General features: G+C 34.5%; 1 protein-coding gene across 9 annotated transcripts in view; it reads right to left on the bottom strand.

Moving 5' to 3' along the window:
* The window catches only part of COG6 (component of oligomeric golgi complex 6), a 179639-nt gene that overhangs the window by 142735 nt on the left and 16460 nt on the right, over window positions 1–20444 (bottom strand). For all 9 annotated transcript variants that reach the window (XR_009498678.1, XR_009498680.1, XR_009498676.1 and 6 more), the window contains 6 exons: window positions 19192–19285; window positions 15255–15383; window positions 15085–15176; window positions 13968–14032; window positions 12764–12855; window positions 11207–11324 (listed from right to left, as the gene is read on the bottom strand). Coding sequence is in view for 4 of the 9 variants with exons in the window: in XM_059902778.1 (XP_059758761.1) it covers window positions 11207–11324; window positions 12764–12855; window positions 13968–14032; window positions 15085–15176; window positions 15255–15383; window positions 19192–19285 (590 nt within the window). In the remaining 5 variants the exon portion in view is untranslated. The remainder of the gene's footprint in view (window positions 1–11206; window positions 11325–12763; window positions 12856–13967; window positions 14033–15084; window positions 15177–15254; window positions 15384–19191; window positions 19286–20444) is intronic.

Below are 20444 nucleotides of genomic sequence, written 5' to 3'. Positions count from 1 at the left end.
CTAGAGCCTGTGCTCCACAACAAGAGAAGCCACCGCAATGAGAAGCCCGCGCACCACAAGAGTAGCCCCCGCTCGCCACAACTAGAGAAAGCCCGCACACAGCAACGAAGACCCAACGCAGCCAAAAATAAAAAAACTAAAAAAAAAAAAAAAAGAAATGTTAAAGGGAATCCTTCAAGCTAAAATGAAGGGACACTAGACAGTAACTCAAATTTGTAAGAATAAAGAACAGCAGTCAAGTTTCTGACATCAGTAAATATAAAAGGCAGTTTAATGTACTTTCTGCTTGCAACCCCTTTTTCCCGGATTTAAAAGACAACTGAATGAAGCAATCATTTTAAATCTACGTTGATAAGCACACAATGCAGAAAGATGTAATTTGTAACAACAGTATCATAAAGGAAGGGGAAAATGGGGCTATACAGGAGCAAAGCTTTAGTACACTATTGAAAATAAGTTGGTATTGATCCAAACCAGCTAGATTATTAAAAAATTAAAGATGGTAATTATTATTCCCAGGGCACCACTAAAAAAATAACTAACTACACACATACACATACATATATATTTATGTAAACAATAAGGGAATTAAAGCAGTGTACTAGAAAATATTTACTTAACACAAAAGAAGGCAGTAATGGAGGGACAGAGAAATAAAAACACTTAGAACATACAAAAACATGGTGCAAAATGGCAGACATAAATGCTACTTTATCAGCAATTAAATTAAATGTAAACATGCTAACCAAAAAAGCAGAGGCTGGCAGATGGATAAAAGAAAAAAGAAATACATGACCCAACTATATGTTGTATTCAAGAAACACACTTTAAAGACAAAAACAGACTGAAAGTAAAAGGACAGAAAAAGATGTATCTTGCAAACAATAACCAAAAGAGTGCTAGAGTAGCTATACTAATTTCAGACAAAAAAGACTTTAAGACAAACACTGCTGCTAGAAAGGAGGGCATTTTATAATGCTTATTATAAAGAAAATATAACAACTATAAACATACATGCATCTAACAACAGAGCCAAAAAATACATGAAGCCAAAACTGACAAAACAGAAGGGAAAAGTATCTCTTGTGGTGAAGAAATAGTTATGTCAAGTTTGATACCTCCTTCAGTTTTGGTTCCTTTTTTCTATTACATTCAAATAAATCTGAACTCAGAAAAACTCCAAAATATGAAGTCATCTTTATAAAACTATTTTCTACCCATTCATCCAATTTAAAAAAGATTCTAGAACGTTGTTAAACTGATGATGATTAACACAAGAATGTATTCCGAAGTCAATAAACACACAAAAACTGTTCAACATCATTGGCCTTCAGAAAAGTACAAATCACAAATGAAATACCACCACACAACTTCCACAATGGCTAAAATTAAAGACCAACAATATCAAGTACTGGAGAGGATGTGGAGCAACTCAAATTCCCACACACTTCTGGTGGAGTAAACTGGTACAACCACTTTGCAAAAATGCTTGGCAGAAGCTATGAAAGCTATCAACCCAGATATTCCATTACTGTGTATACACACAAGAGAAATGAAAACTTATGTCCACCAAAAGACATGTAAAAGAACATTCATAGGCGCTTTATTTACAATATCTAAGAAATAGAAACAATACAAACATCTATCAATAAACTGTAGTAAACTTATATACTAGAACTATTACACCATGATTAAAAAAAAATGAACTACTGCTCAACACAACATGGATGAATCTTACAGATATAATACTAAATGCAAGAAGTCAGACCCAAAAGAGTTCACCTGTATGAATTTACTTATGTGAATTTCAATAGCACACAAAAACAGGAAACAGAAGTCAGATGGTCATTGACTTTGGGGGGTTTTGACTGGGAAGGAGCATGAAGAAGCTTTCTGAGGTGCTGGAAATGTTTTATATGTCAATCTGGGTGATGATTAATGAACATATATACAAATACAAAAATTCAATGAACTTAAGATATTATACTGTAAGTTTAAGATTGTATACTGTAAGTTTTATCTCCATTTACCCTGAAAGTTCATTTAATCTTTTTCTGTTTATATTATGTAAATATTGATAATCAACAAGGTTTTATAAAAATATCCAAAATTCAAGTGATTAATATTAATAATTATAAGGCACAAAAGAACTTTATGCAAGATACATTCATAACTTTTATGTACATTTCCCAACTATTAAAGTTGAAGTATAAAGAAAAATTTCACATTTAAAAGCATTTGGTCTACTGAAAACTTCACATTCTATATATTAGAACCTCTTTTTTTTTTAATGCATAGAGCTATAACACTGAACAAAGTTCTCATTCTTCTTGTGACTGTTTACTACGACGTTTTTCATCCCTTTGTAGGTACGTGCTCTATTAGAGGAAAATGAAAAGGTTGCACCATAAAAGTTCCAAAAGCTGTTTTTACAGCTTCATTCCACTGCCAACTTTAGTTTTATTCTTTGAAATATCTTCCATTTAAGGTCCTCCAATTTTCTGTACTGTAGCTTCTTAGAAGACCACTTGCCCATGCGCTTTCAAAAAATAAAATCAACACCAAACACCCTCGTATTTTTTTAATACATACTTTAATTTTTTTAATTAATTAATTTATTTATTTTTTATTTTTGGCTGCGCTGAGTCTTCGCTGCTGCACCCTGGCTTTCTCTAGTTGCGGCGAGCGGGGGCTACTCTTCGTTGCGGTACGCAGGCTTCTCATTGTAGTGGCTTCTCTTGTTGCAGAGCACGGGCTCTAGGCATGCGGGCTTCAGTAGTTGTGGCACACAGGCTTAGTTGCTCCGCGGCACGTGGGATCTTCCCAGACCAGGGCTCGAACCCATGTCCCTTGCACTGGCAGGTGGATTCCCAACCACTGCGCCACCAGGGAAGCCCAAAAACCCTCATATTTTTAAATTAACTGCTTCATTTTATATATAAACTCCTTTCACTCTAAATACATATATGTTCCAGTAATTAACAGTAAATGGAACTAAAGTGTTTTTTTTCAAAACCACTTTTTTGAGATATGATTGACATACAAAAAGCTGTAAATATTTAATGTATACAACTTGATGAATTTAGAGATAAGTATATACCTGAAACCAAGTCCCCCTAAAACCAAGTTCCCTTACAGAGTTTATGAACAACCTCTTTATCCAAAGTTTTATTCTCTTTCTTGTCCCACCCCTGTTCCCCTCAGGACTGAGAAGTATCAAAGAAAAGGGGAGACTGAAACCAAGCAGGACCTTGTGAGGCCTTCCCAGGTACAAAAGCCCTTCTGTGTCCCCCATTTCTTGTCTGTAGAACAAAAGGCTTTAGCCTCCTAGGCCTTCTGTGAGTTCCAAAGAGCCGACCCAAGCAGTTAATGATCAGGACAACAGAGTCACAAGACTTCTAGTTCCTCCTGAAGGGATATAAATAACAATCTGATGCATACTTTGAGTTGTCCTGGAGAAACTAAGACCCCCATCCAGGTGGAGGATGGTGACTACCTGCTGACCACAAGCACTAGACCCCAGACGGGTTGAAACCAGAAGGTTAAGATTCCCAAAACATCACCCTGTTACCTTACCACCAACCAACCAGAAGGTCTAAAAACTGATCACGCATCCTAGGACCCTCTCCCCTAACACTGTCTTTAAAAACCCTTGCCTGAAAGCCATCAAGGAATTCCAATCTTTTGAGCATGAGCTGCCCATTATCCTTGCTTGGTACCCTGCAAATAAACCCTTACTTTGCTGCAAACACCCACTGTCAGAGTTTGGCTTTCTGGAACTGCGGGCACATGAGCCCCTACTTGGTAACATAACCATGAAACCATCACCACATTCCATAAACCATATCCATTACCTCCAAAAGTTTCCCCTTACCTTACTTATGGAATTAAATTTCTTAAGTCAATAATATTATTCAAGATAAATTTAAGAGTGAAAACTAACATTTGTTTGATATAACTTCAAATAACTACAACTTTTTATTTCACATAATTTAAAATTTAAAAAGCATTTTAGCTGAAAACACTGTTCTTGTTTGTTTTTCCTAGCAGAATAATCTGCTAGGAATAATGTAAAACTCAAAATACTCATCTAAAACAAGCACTTTTCAAACTTTAACATGCATATGAATGACCAGGGAATCTGGTTAAAATGCACATTCTGACTCAGTAGGTCTGGGGTGGGGCCTGAGATTTTTAATCTCCGATAAACTAATAAACTCCTAGGTGATATCCAAGCTGCTGGTCCAAGTACTATAATTTGAACAGTAAAAAGAGATTCTAAACAGTAATGATATCCTAGAATTTAAATCAAAATTTAAAGGACCACTTAGGGTTTTTTTTCACAGAGCTGGTCAAATCAATCCTGCCTACTATTAATTTGATATGGGTTTCTTTTATGACATACCATACCTTTTAAATTAGAATTGTACTATTACTATAGTGAAAAGAATTTTAGAAAATGTCTCTCTAGCTAAAAGGGATATGACACTGTATCTTTTGTAGTAGAGAGACATATTCCCTTTAGACTTTGCTAGATTCACAGTTGTGAATGTTTCAGGAGAGCCTGATAAGGAAGGGAGTACACACACTTGAATACTCAAGTGCTTCAAATGCTTTGTTAGGGAAAAGGTACATCTTTCAATAAAATAATGTCCTTGCATTTTCTTTTTTCATACTAAAGAATTAGTTCCCAAATATGTCTTTTTAAAAGCAGAGAAGGAATCATGAAAAGAGTTCATCTCTGGCTATATTTATTTTAAAAGCTGTTCGTAACAATTTTACTATCCACTTAAAATTCTATTAACAAAAATTTCCACTTGGGTGCTTTGCTAATGAAGACCATTCTGCAGTAAGTGTTGTTTTCCTCATAAGCCTAGACTCTTCTTAGAAGAGATGAATGGTTTACAAGAGGCAGAATAAGATGAAGATTAATTAACATAAAATATGGAACATTAAAATTTGGTGAAGGAAAAGATAATTCCTGAAAGAAACCTGAAATGGTTGTATACATAAGCAACACATAAGCTGTAAACAGTATCATATTCCAATCTCAATTTAATGTTAAAATATCCCTAAATATGACCCAATTCATATCTAAGAAAAACATTTCAGGGTACAATTATTGATGATAATGACAACAATAAATAACAATAATAGCGAAAACCCGTCACTGCTATAAACTCACATAGGCTGCAGTTATTAATTGGTACTTAATATATTCAAATTACAATTCTTTCTTTCCCTGTTTTTATCCTATCCTATTCTGGGTTTTAACTGGAAGATACCATGCTTAAAACTTGCCTTTTATTAGCCATTTTATTTTCCTGCAACTTTCATTTTAACTTCATAAGAGAAATAAAGTATTTAAGAACTTAGTGGGGTTTTCTGAGTGAAAATAAAATAAAATAAATGGATAACCATTTGGGAAAAATTAATATGATCCTTCCTTCCCAGCATGGACAAAAATAAACTTCAGGTAGATTAAAAATTTGATATAAAAGTGAAACTACAGGAAGACCTAAGAACATACATTTAAATGAATTTATTAAATAATCGAACACTTTCCTACTGATAGATGTTAACTTTAGCATATAATAAATTCTACATGTATTTTCTTGTTGTGGGAAAGTTTTTGAAGTATGTTGTATGGCATGTTCCCAAAGAAGAAACAATAAGGAAAAAAAAAATGTTAGATTTTACTATGTAAACATTAAAAGTGACGCATCAGAAACTACTACAAGCAAAATTAAATGGTACATGATGACATGGAGAAAAGATTTATAATACATATGACAGATAATACTCTTAATGTATAAAAAATATCAGAAAATAACAAGATACAGCCTAGTAGGAAAATGGCAAAGGACATGAGAAAACAATTCACAAACAGCCAAAAAACATATTTTAAAATGTTCATTCTCACTAGAAAAACTGAAATCTAAATTAAAAAAAAAAAAGATAGTACTTTTTGCTCATATTGGCAAAGATATTTTAAAATGGCTATTATCCAACTTTGCAAAATTTGGCACTTCTGGTAGGAGACAGTACGGTAGATTTGAGAAAATAAGTGAAAGGAAGTTAAATATGTGGGGCTGCCTGAGGACATGCAGGATTGCTGGACATCATGGAGGGCTTTGCTGATGTTGGAGACCAAATTTTTTGGTTTCCCAGTGCACATAAAATGTTTAAACTATACTTTAGTCTTTTAAGAGTGCAATGGCATTATGTCTAAAAAACAATGTATATAACTTAATTTAAAACTAGAAAGCAAAAAAACAATTACAATAATAACATTAAAGATCACTGATCACACAGAACACCGTAACAAATAATAATGAGAAGTTGGAAATACTGTGAGAATTAACCAAAATGTGACACAAAGACATGAAATGAGCAAATGCTGTTGGAAAATGGCACCAACAGACTTGTTAAACAGAGTTGCCACAAAACTTCACTTTGTTAAAAAAAACGCAATTATCTGCAAAGTGCAATAAAGAGAAGCACGATAAAATGAGGTAATGCTTGCACTATATTGAACAGAAGTGGCAAAAGTGGGCATCCTTCACTTGTTCCTCATCTTAAACGAAAAGCTTCAAGTCTTACTCTATTGAGTATAATGTTAGCTGTGGGTTTTTCATGTATGGCATTTATTATGTTGCAGTAGTTTCCCTCTATTCCTAGTTTGTTGAGTATTTTTATGATAAAACAGTGTTGAATTTTGTCAAATGCTTTTTCTGCATCAATTGAGATGATCATGTGATTTTTTCCCCCCCTTTGTTCTGTTACTGTGGTAATTATACTGACTTTCATAGGCTGAACTATCCTTGCATTCCAGGGATAGATCCCAGTTGATCATGCTGTAGAGTCTTTTTTAAAGGCTTCCTCATTTGGTTTGCTAGTTATTATACTTTTCAACTCCAGAATTTCTTTTTGGTTTCCCTTGAGATTTTTCTAACTCTAATAGGTATTTCCATTTTGTTCATACGCTGTTCTCTTGACTCATCTTTAATGTGACTGTTTTAAAGTCTCTATCTAGTAGATATGCCATCAGGTCTTTTTCAGGAATGGTTCCTGTTGATTTTTTTTTCCTTTGAATGGGCCATATTTTCCTGTTCCTTTGTGTGCCTTGTGATTTTTTTTTGTTGAAAACAACATTTGAATGTAATAATTTAACCCTGGAAATCAGATTCTCCCCCTCCTCCAGGGATGCCATTTTCTGTTACTACTTTGGGGTTTGTAAAAAAAATTGTTGTAGGCTCTCTCTGAGCCAAGGATCAGGTTGAGGTATAAACTGAAGTTCTTCTCAGGTCTTTCTGAGCCTGCTCCTTTCCCTGAACATGTGGTCACTTTCTAATTTTCCTCATACATACAGTTGCTTTTGAATGTCCTAGACTTTAATGTCTGACTCCCAAAATGGGAAAAAGAAAAAAATGAAGGGGGTGGAAAAATGCACTAGCCTTTGAAATCCCCAGGAAGTCACTTTAGCCAGAGGAGGAGGTGTCTGACACAACGGGGAGGTGCAAAACCAATGGCCACCTTCCTCTTCACAACTCTGGGATGAGAGCACAGATCCCAGAAGTGTAGAGGACAGCGTCCTCCTTTTGGTTCACCCTGGCTCTACAAGATGTGCGCAAGGTGCTCAAGGAACAAGTGTACAGCTGCCTGCCACAGCACTGGGGGTGGAAGATGGGTAGCTGCAACTATGCTAAGAGTTGAAGTTGACCAAAATTGACTGCAATTTATTACTATTGAGCCTTCCCCTAGAAATTGCAATTCTTCAATAGACTCCAGAGTTCCAAAATAGTTACATTAGACAAATACTGCTAGTGCAACTGTCATCTAGGTGGGGTGACAGATTCCTGGTGCTTCCTACTTTGCCACCTTCTCTGAAAATTACTGATCTTTGTATATTGATCTTGTCACCAATTACCTTTCTAAATCCATTTACTAGTTCTACAACTTTTCAATTAATTCTCTTGGTTTTTGAAGTACAGTCAGAGCATCCACAAATAATCTAATATTTCCTCCTTTAAAATATTTATATCTGTCATTTCTTTATCTGGACTTTCTATTATTTAAACGTGTTATTGGCAAATATTCTTTTCTTGTTCTTTCTTGACTTAAATAGAATATACTACTAGTGCTTCTATGTTAATCATGAGGTTGGCTGTTAGTTTTATTAATCTTTATATGGTTAAGGAAGTATTTTTACTTTTTTATTTACTAATATTTTCCCCTCAACAATTTAATTAAATATCATGAGAATATAATTTAACACTGAAACATTTAATATATTTCTTAACACTGAAGTATTCTTATATTCCTGGGAATAACCAATACTTGGTTTTAATATAATGCTGGATTTATTTTTACAATTATTTACCTTTTTAAAAACTTAAAAGGTGACTGATTTGAGGTTTTCACTTTTGTACTGTCTTTAAAGGGTTTTTATGTCAGCATTACACCACCTAAAAGGAACTGGGAAGCTGTCCATATTTTTCTGTGTTCTGGAGAATTCTGTTCTTTGTAGGTGTAAATAAAGCTATCTATATAACCTGAATTAAGTCTAGCAGCATGTTCATTAATAATTTTTCTTTCCTCCCTAGGTGTGTTCAAGTTTCCTACCTCATTTTGAATCATTTTTTGTCAATTTTATTTTCTTAAAATCATCCTTTTTACATATTTTAGAATAAAATTTATATACTTTAATATGGTATTCTCTAGTAAGTTTAATCCTCATCTCTGGTTATTACCTCTAATTCTGATATTATAATTTTAAATTTTATTTTTTCCTTGGTTAAAGAATTGCTAGAAGGTTGTCAATTTTGTTGACCTTTTCAACAAATAATCAATTTTGTTTTCCTGTTTCCTAATTTATCATAGAAATGTACTTCCATCTTTCCTTTTACCATTTTGCTTTATTATTCTCTTTCAAATTTCATAATAAGAATGCCTAATACATTTTACTTCCAGTTTTTACCCCAGATGTTTTCCAGTTGGTAAAGCTTTGGGTAACGTGCTCATGTGTGTTTCCCATACTGCAATTTGGCTCTTGTCTCTTCCTGAGAACTGTCCTCAGTAAGCCATGGATCATCCATACACTGACAAAGATAACAAACCTGCCACCCTCGTTTTACCAGAACTCTTCATACAGTATCTGTCATCAACTATGCCCTCTTTCTTGAAAGTCTATTCTCTTGGCTTTACTGATAAAACCCTCTTCTCATTTCTCTCCTGCCTCTCCAATCACCCTTCCTCAGCATTCTACCATGGTAGGGCTTATTTTCTTCTCTTAAATGTCACTGTTTCTCAAGACTGTGTGTCCTGGAAGCTCTACTCTTATTAAACATGATTCCTAGTGACCTCAGACAAGCACATGGATTCAACTATCTTTTACATGCAAAACTCCATAAATCCAAATGTACAGCTCCCTATTAGATCAGACTAATTGCAGAAGGATATCCCACATGTATCTTGTCTAACTTAGACAATATCATCATCTTTATCCCCCCAGTTTTACACTTTCTCTCTATTCCAGATACTTGTGATTAGTATCAATATTCCCAGATTGGTAACTTAGGAATTATTTTAGAACTCTTCCCTCTCATTTAACCACATTCAAGCAGTCACCAACTTTTGAAGGTTTATCTTTGGCCCTCAAGAATCTGTCCCCTTATGGCTCTTCCTCAGAGTATGTATTTTCATAAAAACTACTTCGACAATCCCTTAACTATCCTGTCTGCAACCTGGCTCTCTCCTATCTACATGCCACACCAGTTTCCAACTGATTTTTAATAAATGAAAATTTGTGTACTGATAACTCTTAGCTTGCATATTCTATTTGTTTCCTCTACTTAGGATGACCTCTACCCACTCCTTTTTTACCTATCTAATCCCCCATGTCCTTCAAGTTCAATTCTTGTTAACTCCCTCTCTGGAAAGCTCCCTCTCTGTATATGTATATTATTATACATACTCTTCTTATTGTGCTAGCATAGCACCTTGGGCACGTCTTTCATAAAACATGTATTCTATAGTAATCGCCAATTTATTAGACTATTTTCCATGAAAGGAAAAGTAACCTGAGACCAACAGACCTTGATTGTTTGCTTTGTACTCATTAGCAAGCACATGTTTGTTCACATTCAAAGCCTATATCATGTATGAATGATTTTAGAAAAATTTTGTCTAAATAAGAACTCATGTAAACGTATTTATAATGGGAACTGATTGACTGTTAGTAAACTTCCTGTGATACAAGAAAACATATAAGGAAAATACTCCAGCTCCACAAATTCATGCTGCTTTTCCAAAAAAATATGAGTCTTGCACGGGGGTCAGAAAGCAGACTCTTATTAGGTTTCTCTGAGCTTAGGAATATAAAAATAGACCAGGTACTTTGGATTGGATTGCTACTGACTGTTCCACACTATTCTACAAACCTGTGTCTAATATAACCAGGCTGTTAGATACACCAGTACAATTAAAAAAAAAAAAAAAAAAAAAAGCCAGAATGGTGACTGTGATGCATCCTTGAAAAACTTAAGTCTTTAATAATGAAATAAAAACAAAGAAGGATTTGATCATTATAAACCCATTCCTTAAGGTCTTTCCAATTTACTGCTGCACAACACAATGCTCAATTTAAAATATTAGCTCTCACAGAACTCTTTCAGGTTTCTGTTGTTTGTTTTTGTGGGAGTTTTTTGTTCCCTTGTTTTTTTTTGTGGGAGTTTTTTGTTATCTTGTTTGTTTCCATAATTAATTACAGTATATAACTCAAAGGAACATAAATTTCATAAGGACAAAGCTGGACCATGAGTGTAAAACTTAAGTACACTGTTTAGAAAAAACATTTAGTAAAAGTTCAAGCTTTCCAATCTGTATGTCATTTTAGCCCTGACCTATCAAATATAGTAAGTCTGCTTTAATTACAAATTTTTGGTTATTGAAAAATGGTAGTGAAACTAGGGCTTGAGAGTCTACCACCAATTATGACTCAAAATTACACTGTTCCAGGAACAGATTATAAGCCTACATCCTGTAAGCCGCCTCAAAATGAATTTTGTTGTTCACAGGAAGAACTCAAAAGAACGCTGAATGGAATGGGAAAAAACTGTCACCAATATGAAAACAGTAGAACAACATTTTTAAATGTGAAAAACTCACATTCACGTAGTTTAAGAATTGCATTTTTCAAACATACCTTGTCCATTAATTTGCTGGCATGAAGACTCAAGCTACTGAAGAATATTTTTTTGCTCAGCAAATGCATTTCTTCAATGGTAGTCAACAATGTAGTTGCACTATTTCCAACAATGCCACTAAAAGCAAAGAATATTTCAGGTTGCAAAACAGGCCAAAACAACCCAGCTCTTTAACTGAGTAGAATTCTTTAAGAAGATCTAGATTTAAATAGAAGTTTTTATATAGAATATAACCTGTGAATTAAAAACAATTACTCTAGTTTCATATAAAAATGAGGTGTTTTTTTCCTTTTAAGTTAGGTGATGAACAAATGAAAACAAACTACAGTGTTTTAAATATTTCACAATCTCTTAGAAAAGCAGTGGGTTAGAACAAACACTTATAATATGCAAACCCATGTCTCTATTTTTCCTCTATTATAGTAAATGCATGTCTTGATTTTCCAAGAATATCTGATTTTAATTTTAAGGAAGCCATTCCATCAATAGCTCTACTGAGAAAATAAGTTTTAAATACTGAGTTTTTTAAATTAAAACTGTTATACCGTATCAATAACACACCTGTAAATTATAAAGCTCCTCAATTTTTATACAGCTACCTAAATAGCAATATATTAAGACTAATTATGAAAAATCTGATAACATTTTGAAATAATTATTCTACATTCCATAATTCTCAATTTTATATTACAAGGATATTTCTTAGACTTATCCAATGGGGTTTCTCATTTTTGGCAGAATGTAAGACAAGCATGTATATAAAACAACTCCCTATTATATTCTCCTATTCATGTATTGAAAGTGACTCTTCTGTTCCTTATACTGGCATGCTTGATAAAAAGTAATTTTAAATCATTTTTTAATAGGCTAATATGAAAACTATCAAAAACATAGCTTGGAAGAACACTTTTAACACAACTACACATATAACGATCTTATAGTGACATCTACAATAAGGCTCAAGTGTATGTATACCACCAAAAGATATTTGCAAGGTGAAAATGAATGCAAATTTTGGAGTTGAAGATCATATTTTATCTGATAAGAATCACTTGTCTTATCTATAAAGTCACTTTTATTTAGAGAAGATAAGACAGCTATTACTTAAAGGAGATAAAGCTATCGTTCTGTTTTATCACTAATGGAAAACTAAATGTTAAAGAAGAATTTATGTAAACATCCAGAATAGGACATTTTACTAATTATGCCCTATTCTGAGTATAATATATAGTTGCTTTAGGTGCCATGGATCTCTTTTACTAATACAGGAGGACTCAAAAAATACTTATATTATAGACTCACACTGCTACGTTTGTGTGTGCAAATGTGTGTATGTGTGTGTGTGTGTACTTATGCTTGAAGAAAGGGAAAAGGAAATGATGGACCTCAAAAGTACAGTATGTATAATGTGCATATAATGATTCATATGGTGTGGAGGTTCTACTATTTACACTTAAGTCATGCATAGAATATACACACAAAAAATATTACACTGTGTTCTAACTGAAAGAGGTGTCACATGGGATTTAACAAGCGCATTTAACCTTTCCACTTACCTGATTGTATGGTGATAAAATTTGAGGAGGTTAGAAATTTTATATAATAAAACTGCCCCAGGTTCAGCAACTATTACTTGTTCAATTCGAACCTATTAAAAAACACGTAAGAAAAAACTAAACATTTCTTAAAAGTGTAACTTTTCTTCATTAATCACATGTGGTATGAATAGCATTAAAAAGACTAAATATTATTATTGCAGAAATCACAAAATTCCTTCTAAATAAAGAATTTCTGAATATTAAATCATAGAGGATGGTAAAACACAGAAACTTTAGCACAGATATGCTCTACAAAAAAATGATCCATTACCTACAGAATTTGGTTCAAGGCTATTGCTATCAGAAATAATCAATACAATGAGGTCATCTTGAGGTTCTTCACCAGCATATAATGGAATTTAGCTTAGCACTAAATTGCAAAGCAGCTGTTACATTCCTAAAAACAGATTATCAGTGAAAAGGTACTGCTCTATGAATGAATATTAAGGAAAAAAATGAAAAAAAAAAATCTTGTCTTTAAACAACTATACCAAGTTTCTTTCTGTTAGAGAATAGGAAAGCAGATAAATCTTGAATTAGCACCAACCTATTTGGCCAATTATAATACTGCCAGGGCAATATCTCAGATCTAGTTCAAGATTAACTTGATACGCTCAAGTTTAACTACTAGGAATCTTTTCTAATTAAAATCCATCCCTCACTAATCTTTCCCTTACTTTATATTCCCTAATTAACAAATACAATCTAAACCACACTGAATGTGCTTACTTACATATCATATTACATCTATGCTTATTAAGCTGCTGATAACATATGTGTCTTCTTGTTTCCTAACTGGATTCTAAACACAGACATTGTGCTTTCTGGTTCTCTTACATCTCTGCAGCATTTGGTAGAACAGGACATACACAAGAGATGTTCAATAAACAAATGCTTTTGAAAACATTTAGATTTTGGAGTACGTCATAATACTAACGAATGTGATCTGCTAAAATGATATTTTATAAATACATGTATATGAGTATACAAAAACCTCTTGCATAGAAAATTGGCAATGATTATTTTAAAATGTGTTTTATTACCCTACATGTGTTAATTTGACAAAATTACAGCCTGAATTCAAGCTGGTTTCTTTAAAATCAGAATAAGTCACTAATTTAACCAGCTACCATATAACATATATAAAAACAAACTATTTTACCTTTAGAGGCCTGCACACACCCTCAGTAATATGTCCAACAACTTCTTGAATATTTTCTTCAACACCTACAATTAATTATAACATAACTAAAATTTTTTTTCCATATTACACTTTGCTTCACATAAGTTTAGAAAATTAACAAACACTAATACATATGATTAATGGCATTAATAAACATTTAAAATAACAATTAACGATATTTTATTAAGTTTAATATCCTTAGGACATTACTAATTATATTAATATGAGTCTAAAGCCTTATCAATTGATTTGACTATTGATTAATGAACATTATTTCTTCGTGAAAAAGAGTAAATGTATGAAAAACAGACTGTGAAATTTATTAACTGAAGGAGGTGATGTGAAGATGTATTAGCATTCGTTCCACAAACTCCTTACTCTAGGCAGCAGTGCTAAGCACACAAACTACGGGTATAAAGATGGAAAACATGCCTTGCAATCTAATGGAAAAACCGACATTTACTGATTATTGACTATTTATCGAGGTCTGTACTGGGTACTTGACATGTACTGCTTGTAACCACCTTCATTTTTTACAGATGGAGAGACTCAGGTTTAGAAGAATTCATGCCATTCCCACAGAATAACTTATTTCTAACTCCAATTATTTTCTTCCCACTTCTTAATGTTACCTCTCATGTAAATTTTCCTACATCTTTTAACAAATACATTCTTTTGAAAGAAGTCGTAGCTTAATGACCTTAAGCCAGTCACTGACTGAGCCCGTATACTCATAAATAAAATGAAGAGAACATCACCTTTTGCCTTTAAAGGATGGAGGCTGAGATAATGTAGGCCAGGCACTCCAGAGATGCCTTAAAAGTGAAGCAGAGGTGTCTAGGCTTACAAGGAAAGGTCCCAAGGGTCCAGTATAAAAATGTGATCAGCTGTGTGACAAAATGAAAGTGATGGAAAAGAAAGTCTACTAGCAGAAAAAGGGGGAAACGAGAGACAGGAAGTTTAATTAGGATGCTTACTAAATCACCCAGTGTGAAGAGTTTACCTCCGAGAAGAAAACAGCAATAAGAACAGAAACAAAGAAGTCCTGCGTGATTTACTAGATCTGGGCATGAGCGGTAACCATCAGCGGACCCACCTTGTGTAGTTACATGCTTTAAGAGAGCTTCAAGGTGTTCTTTTTCAGAAGCAGTGGCCTGATGGAGCCAAGCCAACATATCGCCTACATATCTAGTGAAAAAACTAAATGTTAGTAAAGATTTCCTTCAGACAAACATCGACTACTCCAATACTGTCTGACTACTATACCTCAAAGGGTCATGGGAGTGCATTTCAATGGGTCTAGGTGTACCTCCTGGGCCCCCTCTTGTAAGAGCATCGATAAATCCACGAACAACTGTACTTCTTCTGGCTGTTCCAAATTCATCTAAGGTATACCTAGAAGAAACAAGTTATTAACAAACAGTTAGTTGCTTTTCTTCTTAATGGTTACATCAAACTATTCATGCACTTTCTGAGATATCTAAAGCTTTTTTACACAATTCTCTCAAGCAATACTGTTTTAAACAACAAAAAATATTTATGAAATAACTTTATCATAATGATAATTCAACCTAAAGGTGCATCTTTTTATGCTTAAGAAAGAATGCTGGGATTTGGAATCAGTAACAGAGGCAGAAATGGTTTTGAAATACCCTGAAGTGACATACCAGATGTACGTCAAGATGAAAATGCAGTATCAAGCTAAGTGTTGCTAAGGTACACAATTGCCTTGCATTCACTTTCTATTTTTTAAAATAAATTAGAACCAAAATGCTTATTTCTATTTATTGCCTCATGCTGTCAAATTATAAAGTTCAGGGTAAAGAATGCATTCCTTTAAATCAGCGGTCCCCAACCTTTTCGGCACCAGGGACCCGTTTCGTGGAAGACAATTCTTCCACAGAAGGGCCGGGGGAGGGAGGGGGATGGCTCAGGCTGTAACGCGAGCGACGGGGAGCGGCAGAGGAAGCCTCGCTAGCTCACCGCTCACCCCCGGCTGTGCGGCCCCGTGGCTCCTAGCAGGCCGAGGACCCATACCGGTCTGCAGCCCGGGGGGTTGGGGGCCCCTGCTTTAAATGATCATCAATTCCATGAAATGACTTGTGATCAGACGGCTCCTTATGACAGCACAAAATTCACAAACTTTTAACTTCTTAAATATGTAAAACTAATCTTCACCCTCTGGACCCAAATGGCTCTGTAATAAACAGAAACAATGTAACTTCTGTTTCTAGGACTATTCACTGTGACCACAAGTTATATTAGAAACCAGTGAATCCACTGGCATTTTAAATGGGGGGAGGGGCAATTTAAGAAGCCTGACACACACTAGAATCTGTTTACTACAAAATATAAATAAACAATATTAATGCTTATTTTCCTGCAATAGGTATAATTTGAAGAACAGCATGAACTAAAAGGAACCTTCAATGATACCTGAAGACATGAAACATCTTTTCCGAGAGACAGAAGAAAATTTCTTTGACCAAAACGGATTCTCTTCCAACAAAGGTCAAAAACTGAAAATGTAGCTTTACAAAGGTGACTGTTAAAATTATGTAAATATTCTAAAATGCCTCTAGTTAAAATAAAAATTTAAATCTCCATTTTTTTATATCTAGCCATAGTAGAAAAAGAAAAATTCTGGTCAAAAAGCAAATTAAAAGATGAAAAAATTTGTCCAAAAAAGAATTAAAAGATAAAATAGTGTAAAAACCTCTCTAAGAAATGCAACAAATAAAAAAATGAAGAAAAATCAGCATTGCACATATTACTATGTTCTTTAATAATTTATATGCTGAAGGTTTACCAATGGAAAGAAGACAACATCAATGTGTTCATTTCTACTTGTAATAAATTTCTTTCTGAAGAAACTTCTGTACTTGATTTATTAAAAGTCAATAATGCATTAGCATTCCAGTTATATAATACCTAAGAAAAACTGAGTATGGCAACTTTCCCCAAAGACTTCAATAACTGACATTTTCTTGTACGTGATACTTACACATGTGAGACACAATAATGAACAGTGAAGCTTTTACACATCACTTAAATCAAGTTCATATAGTGCCATCTGGTGGTTAACATGATATACTATTAAGTTTTCCCTAAATTTAAAGAAACCACCACTTTTGGAAATAGGTGATACTTAAGATGAAAGGCCCATTTTCTCTTTTTTTCTCTTTTTTATTCATCTTATGGTACTTAACTGTCACTAAAGTCCTCCCTCTTCCCCATTCAACCCGCAAATGCTTCTTACAACCTTCCATACTGCACTACTGCCCCCATCCCGTCTGCCCTTGGGAGATAAGTCTTTGCCTATTTTAGTTCTATTCTTTGTCTTTCAAGCATTTTGCCTTACTGTCGTGCAGGCCTTAAATACACTTCTCTTTAGTTGAAAACTTTTCAGTTTATCTCCTTTCAAAATAGAAATAATAGCTAATATTTTGTGATGAGCAAAGCATTATGCTAAACACCTTATGGGAACATTCTAATTTAATCTTCCCAACAACCCGGCAAGACAGGCTCTATTTTTATCCTCATTTTACAGCTGGAGAAACTGAAGCTTATAAAGGTGCATGGGTTCATCAAAAAATCTAACTCAGAGCCCACCTTTTAAACCATTATGCAATATTGCTCCTTTCCAAGTGTTGATCAAGAATCAAAATTTAGAAAAAATATGTTTATATGGTAAAAGTCAGCTGACCTTTTCAGATGCCCAAAACAGACAAAGGCATTTTTTTTAAAAAGATTAACCTTGTGAACAATTATGAATCTGTGGACAATGTTACACATTATTAAACAAACACCAAATGTTTTAAGTACCAAAAGACTCTCATAATCAAACACCAATACCTTACAATGAAAAAGCTGGGAAAGAAATTTCAAAGTCGATAAGATGTGCTGAGCTGGTGGTCAAGAGTGAACATCAGCTTATCACAGGCACCTGCACAACATGCAGGGCTATTATGATCCAGCTCCTGCTACTAACCCAACAGCCAGGGCAAGCTTTTGCAGTTTCCTAAAGGTACATGTCCCTCCTCAACCCACACCTTTGCACCTGCTGTTCCCTCAACCTGGGATGTTCTCTCCTCCCTTTTCGTCCTGGAAAATGCTTATCAACCTTAAGAAGTCATTTCATACCTACTTCCTGGGGGGAATTTCCTCTAATATTCACCCCCTTCCCCACCACAGACTACTTGAGCCACAAAGCACTTGAGATTGACTTTTAGAAAAGCAATTAATATATTCATTAAAGTGGATTTGTTTATTTGTTCAATAAAACAAAGCAATTTGAAGGCAACGTTTTATTGCTGTTAAGTCTGCCGCACTTAGAACTGTGCTTAACACATAGTGAGTACTCAGTAAGTAGCACTGGGCTGTTATTGTTTTATGTAGCTGTCCAGCATTTGTGTTCTGGAACCTTATTACAGGACAAGTAATGCTCCAATCAGAAAACAGAGTAAGAAGGAAATCCTCTAAAAATATATAAGCATATGAAAGGCATGACTCAGAGCAGGGTTAATGCCTATGCAGGAGTCCCCTGGCTTTCTGTTTCCTGAATTTTAACTCCCCACTTGGTCTTCCTATTTCCATACTATTCCAGGCATTAAAAGTGAAAAGGTATTTACTTCTATTTTATATGAAAAGTAAAAGAAAATTAAAATACAGAATAATAAAAAATTTATAAGTTAATAATGCATAAAGTTCTTATCCAAAGCATTACCACATAGCACTTGGCTGACATAACTTACAGGATCAAATACCTGAACTCTTTCTTTCTTGAGTCCTACTAATGGAATTCTAATTTTAAATTTTCTTTTTTCATCTCTGCGTAATTATTATTTGTCAGTCTATTCGACCTTCTCTCCGGGGCAGGGGTGATACAGGAGTTTTAGTTACATACAATTCCTAGGTCGTTAACGAGATGACAGATTGGGGAAAAGCCCTTAGCCTCTACACAAATAAGAGGTAGTCTAGATACAGGGACACCTTGGTTTTCATCTCCATGTTGCATTCTACAGCACGTAATAATATGCAAATAAGCTGATGCCCCAATGGTACCGAGATGAGATAAAAACATCACTGTAAGTTATTATATTGCTCAAACTACTGTATATGAATTTGATAATACTGAAAGTCAATGTAAATTATCGAAGAAAAAGTAAGTTGTTTTTTTTTTAATTAGGAAAAAGTCACCCACTTATATAAGACAGGTCTATCCTGCAGGGCTTCCATTGCCTGAGTCAGTACTGGAGATATGTCACATGATTCTTGTGTCAATGTTCTGCATTCACCTGAAAAATCATTGTAACACTTATTGTGTTATATAATCATTATAACATTATAACACTTGTTAAATTAAAATTAGGTCTTTATTACATCTGTTGTACAGCCAGAGTCTAAATACTGCATTAAAAAAATGCTTGGAAAAGCCTAGAGAACATGCCAATCAAAAACTAGTTCATGCTGTCAAACTAAAAATGTAAGCTTAAATACCTATATAACTTCAAATGACCACATCTGCTATCTGGCATACCACATACATATATATTTTTTTTTCTTTTTTTTTTTCTTTTTGGCTGTGTTGGGTTTTTGTTGCTGCGCATGGGCTTTCTCTAGTTGAAGCAAGCGGGGGCTACTCTTCGTTGCGGTGCGCAGGCTTCTCATTGCGGTGGCCTCTCTTGTTGTGGAGCACAGGCTCCAGGTGCGCAGGCCTCAGCAGTTGCAGCACGTGGGCTCGGCAGTTGTGGCTCACAGGCTCTAGAGCACAGGCTCAGTAGTTGTGGCGCTCAGGCTTAGTTGCTCCACAGCATATGGGATCTTCCCGGACCAGGGCTCGAACCCATGTCCCCTGCATTAGCACGTGGATTCTTAACCACTGTGCCACCAGGGAAACCCACACATATTTTATTATTATAAAAAACTAGGGTTCTGAAAAAACCAGTCAGTGAACAAACATGCACTAAATAACTGCTATACACATGGCAATGTCAAGGAGGGAAGGGAGTACCAAACATATATGACCAGTTCCTTACCTTGGGAGCAATCTTCAAGCAGTTTGCTAAAATGTTTATATGGGTAACTAATATATAGTATTAAGATTATAATTTCAAACTGTTTAAAAAATCTCTACACCAATATGTCCTTTATTTTACTATCCTATCTATAAAATACTTATTAAATGTCTACTCTGCTCAAAAAACTCAGAGTATGTTCAGAAGTTCCCAACCTTTTGGAATATGAGGACCTCACACTAGCAGTATATTTTTCTAGCATACACTGACTGAGAAAAACATACACGTGTCTGGGACTGGAGCTATCTTACAATGACTCCAGAGTCCTTAGGAGTCAGAATGTCAGTTTGCAACTTCCATGTTAGACGTCATGGGAGCACAAAGAAATATGAGGCAATGTCCTTGCCTTTATAAAAACAGAAATCTAACTGGAGAGCTA

Source organism: Balaenoptera ricei, chromosome 18 (assembly GCF_028023285.1).
Source record: "Balaenoptera ricei isolate mBalRic1 chromosome 18, mBalRic1.hap2, whole genome shotgun sequence".
Classification (NCBI taxonomy): Eukaryota; Metazoa; Chordata; class Mammalia; order Artiodactyla; family Balaenopteridae; genus Balaenoptera; species Balaenoptera ricei.
The sequence above is the reverse complement of the archived record's forward strand: the minus strand, read 5'-3'. Positions and strand labels throughout refer to the sequence as shown.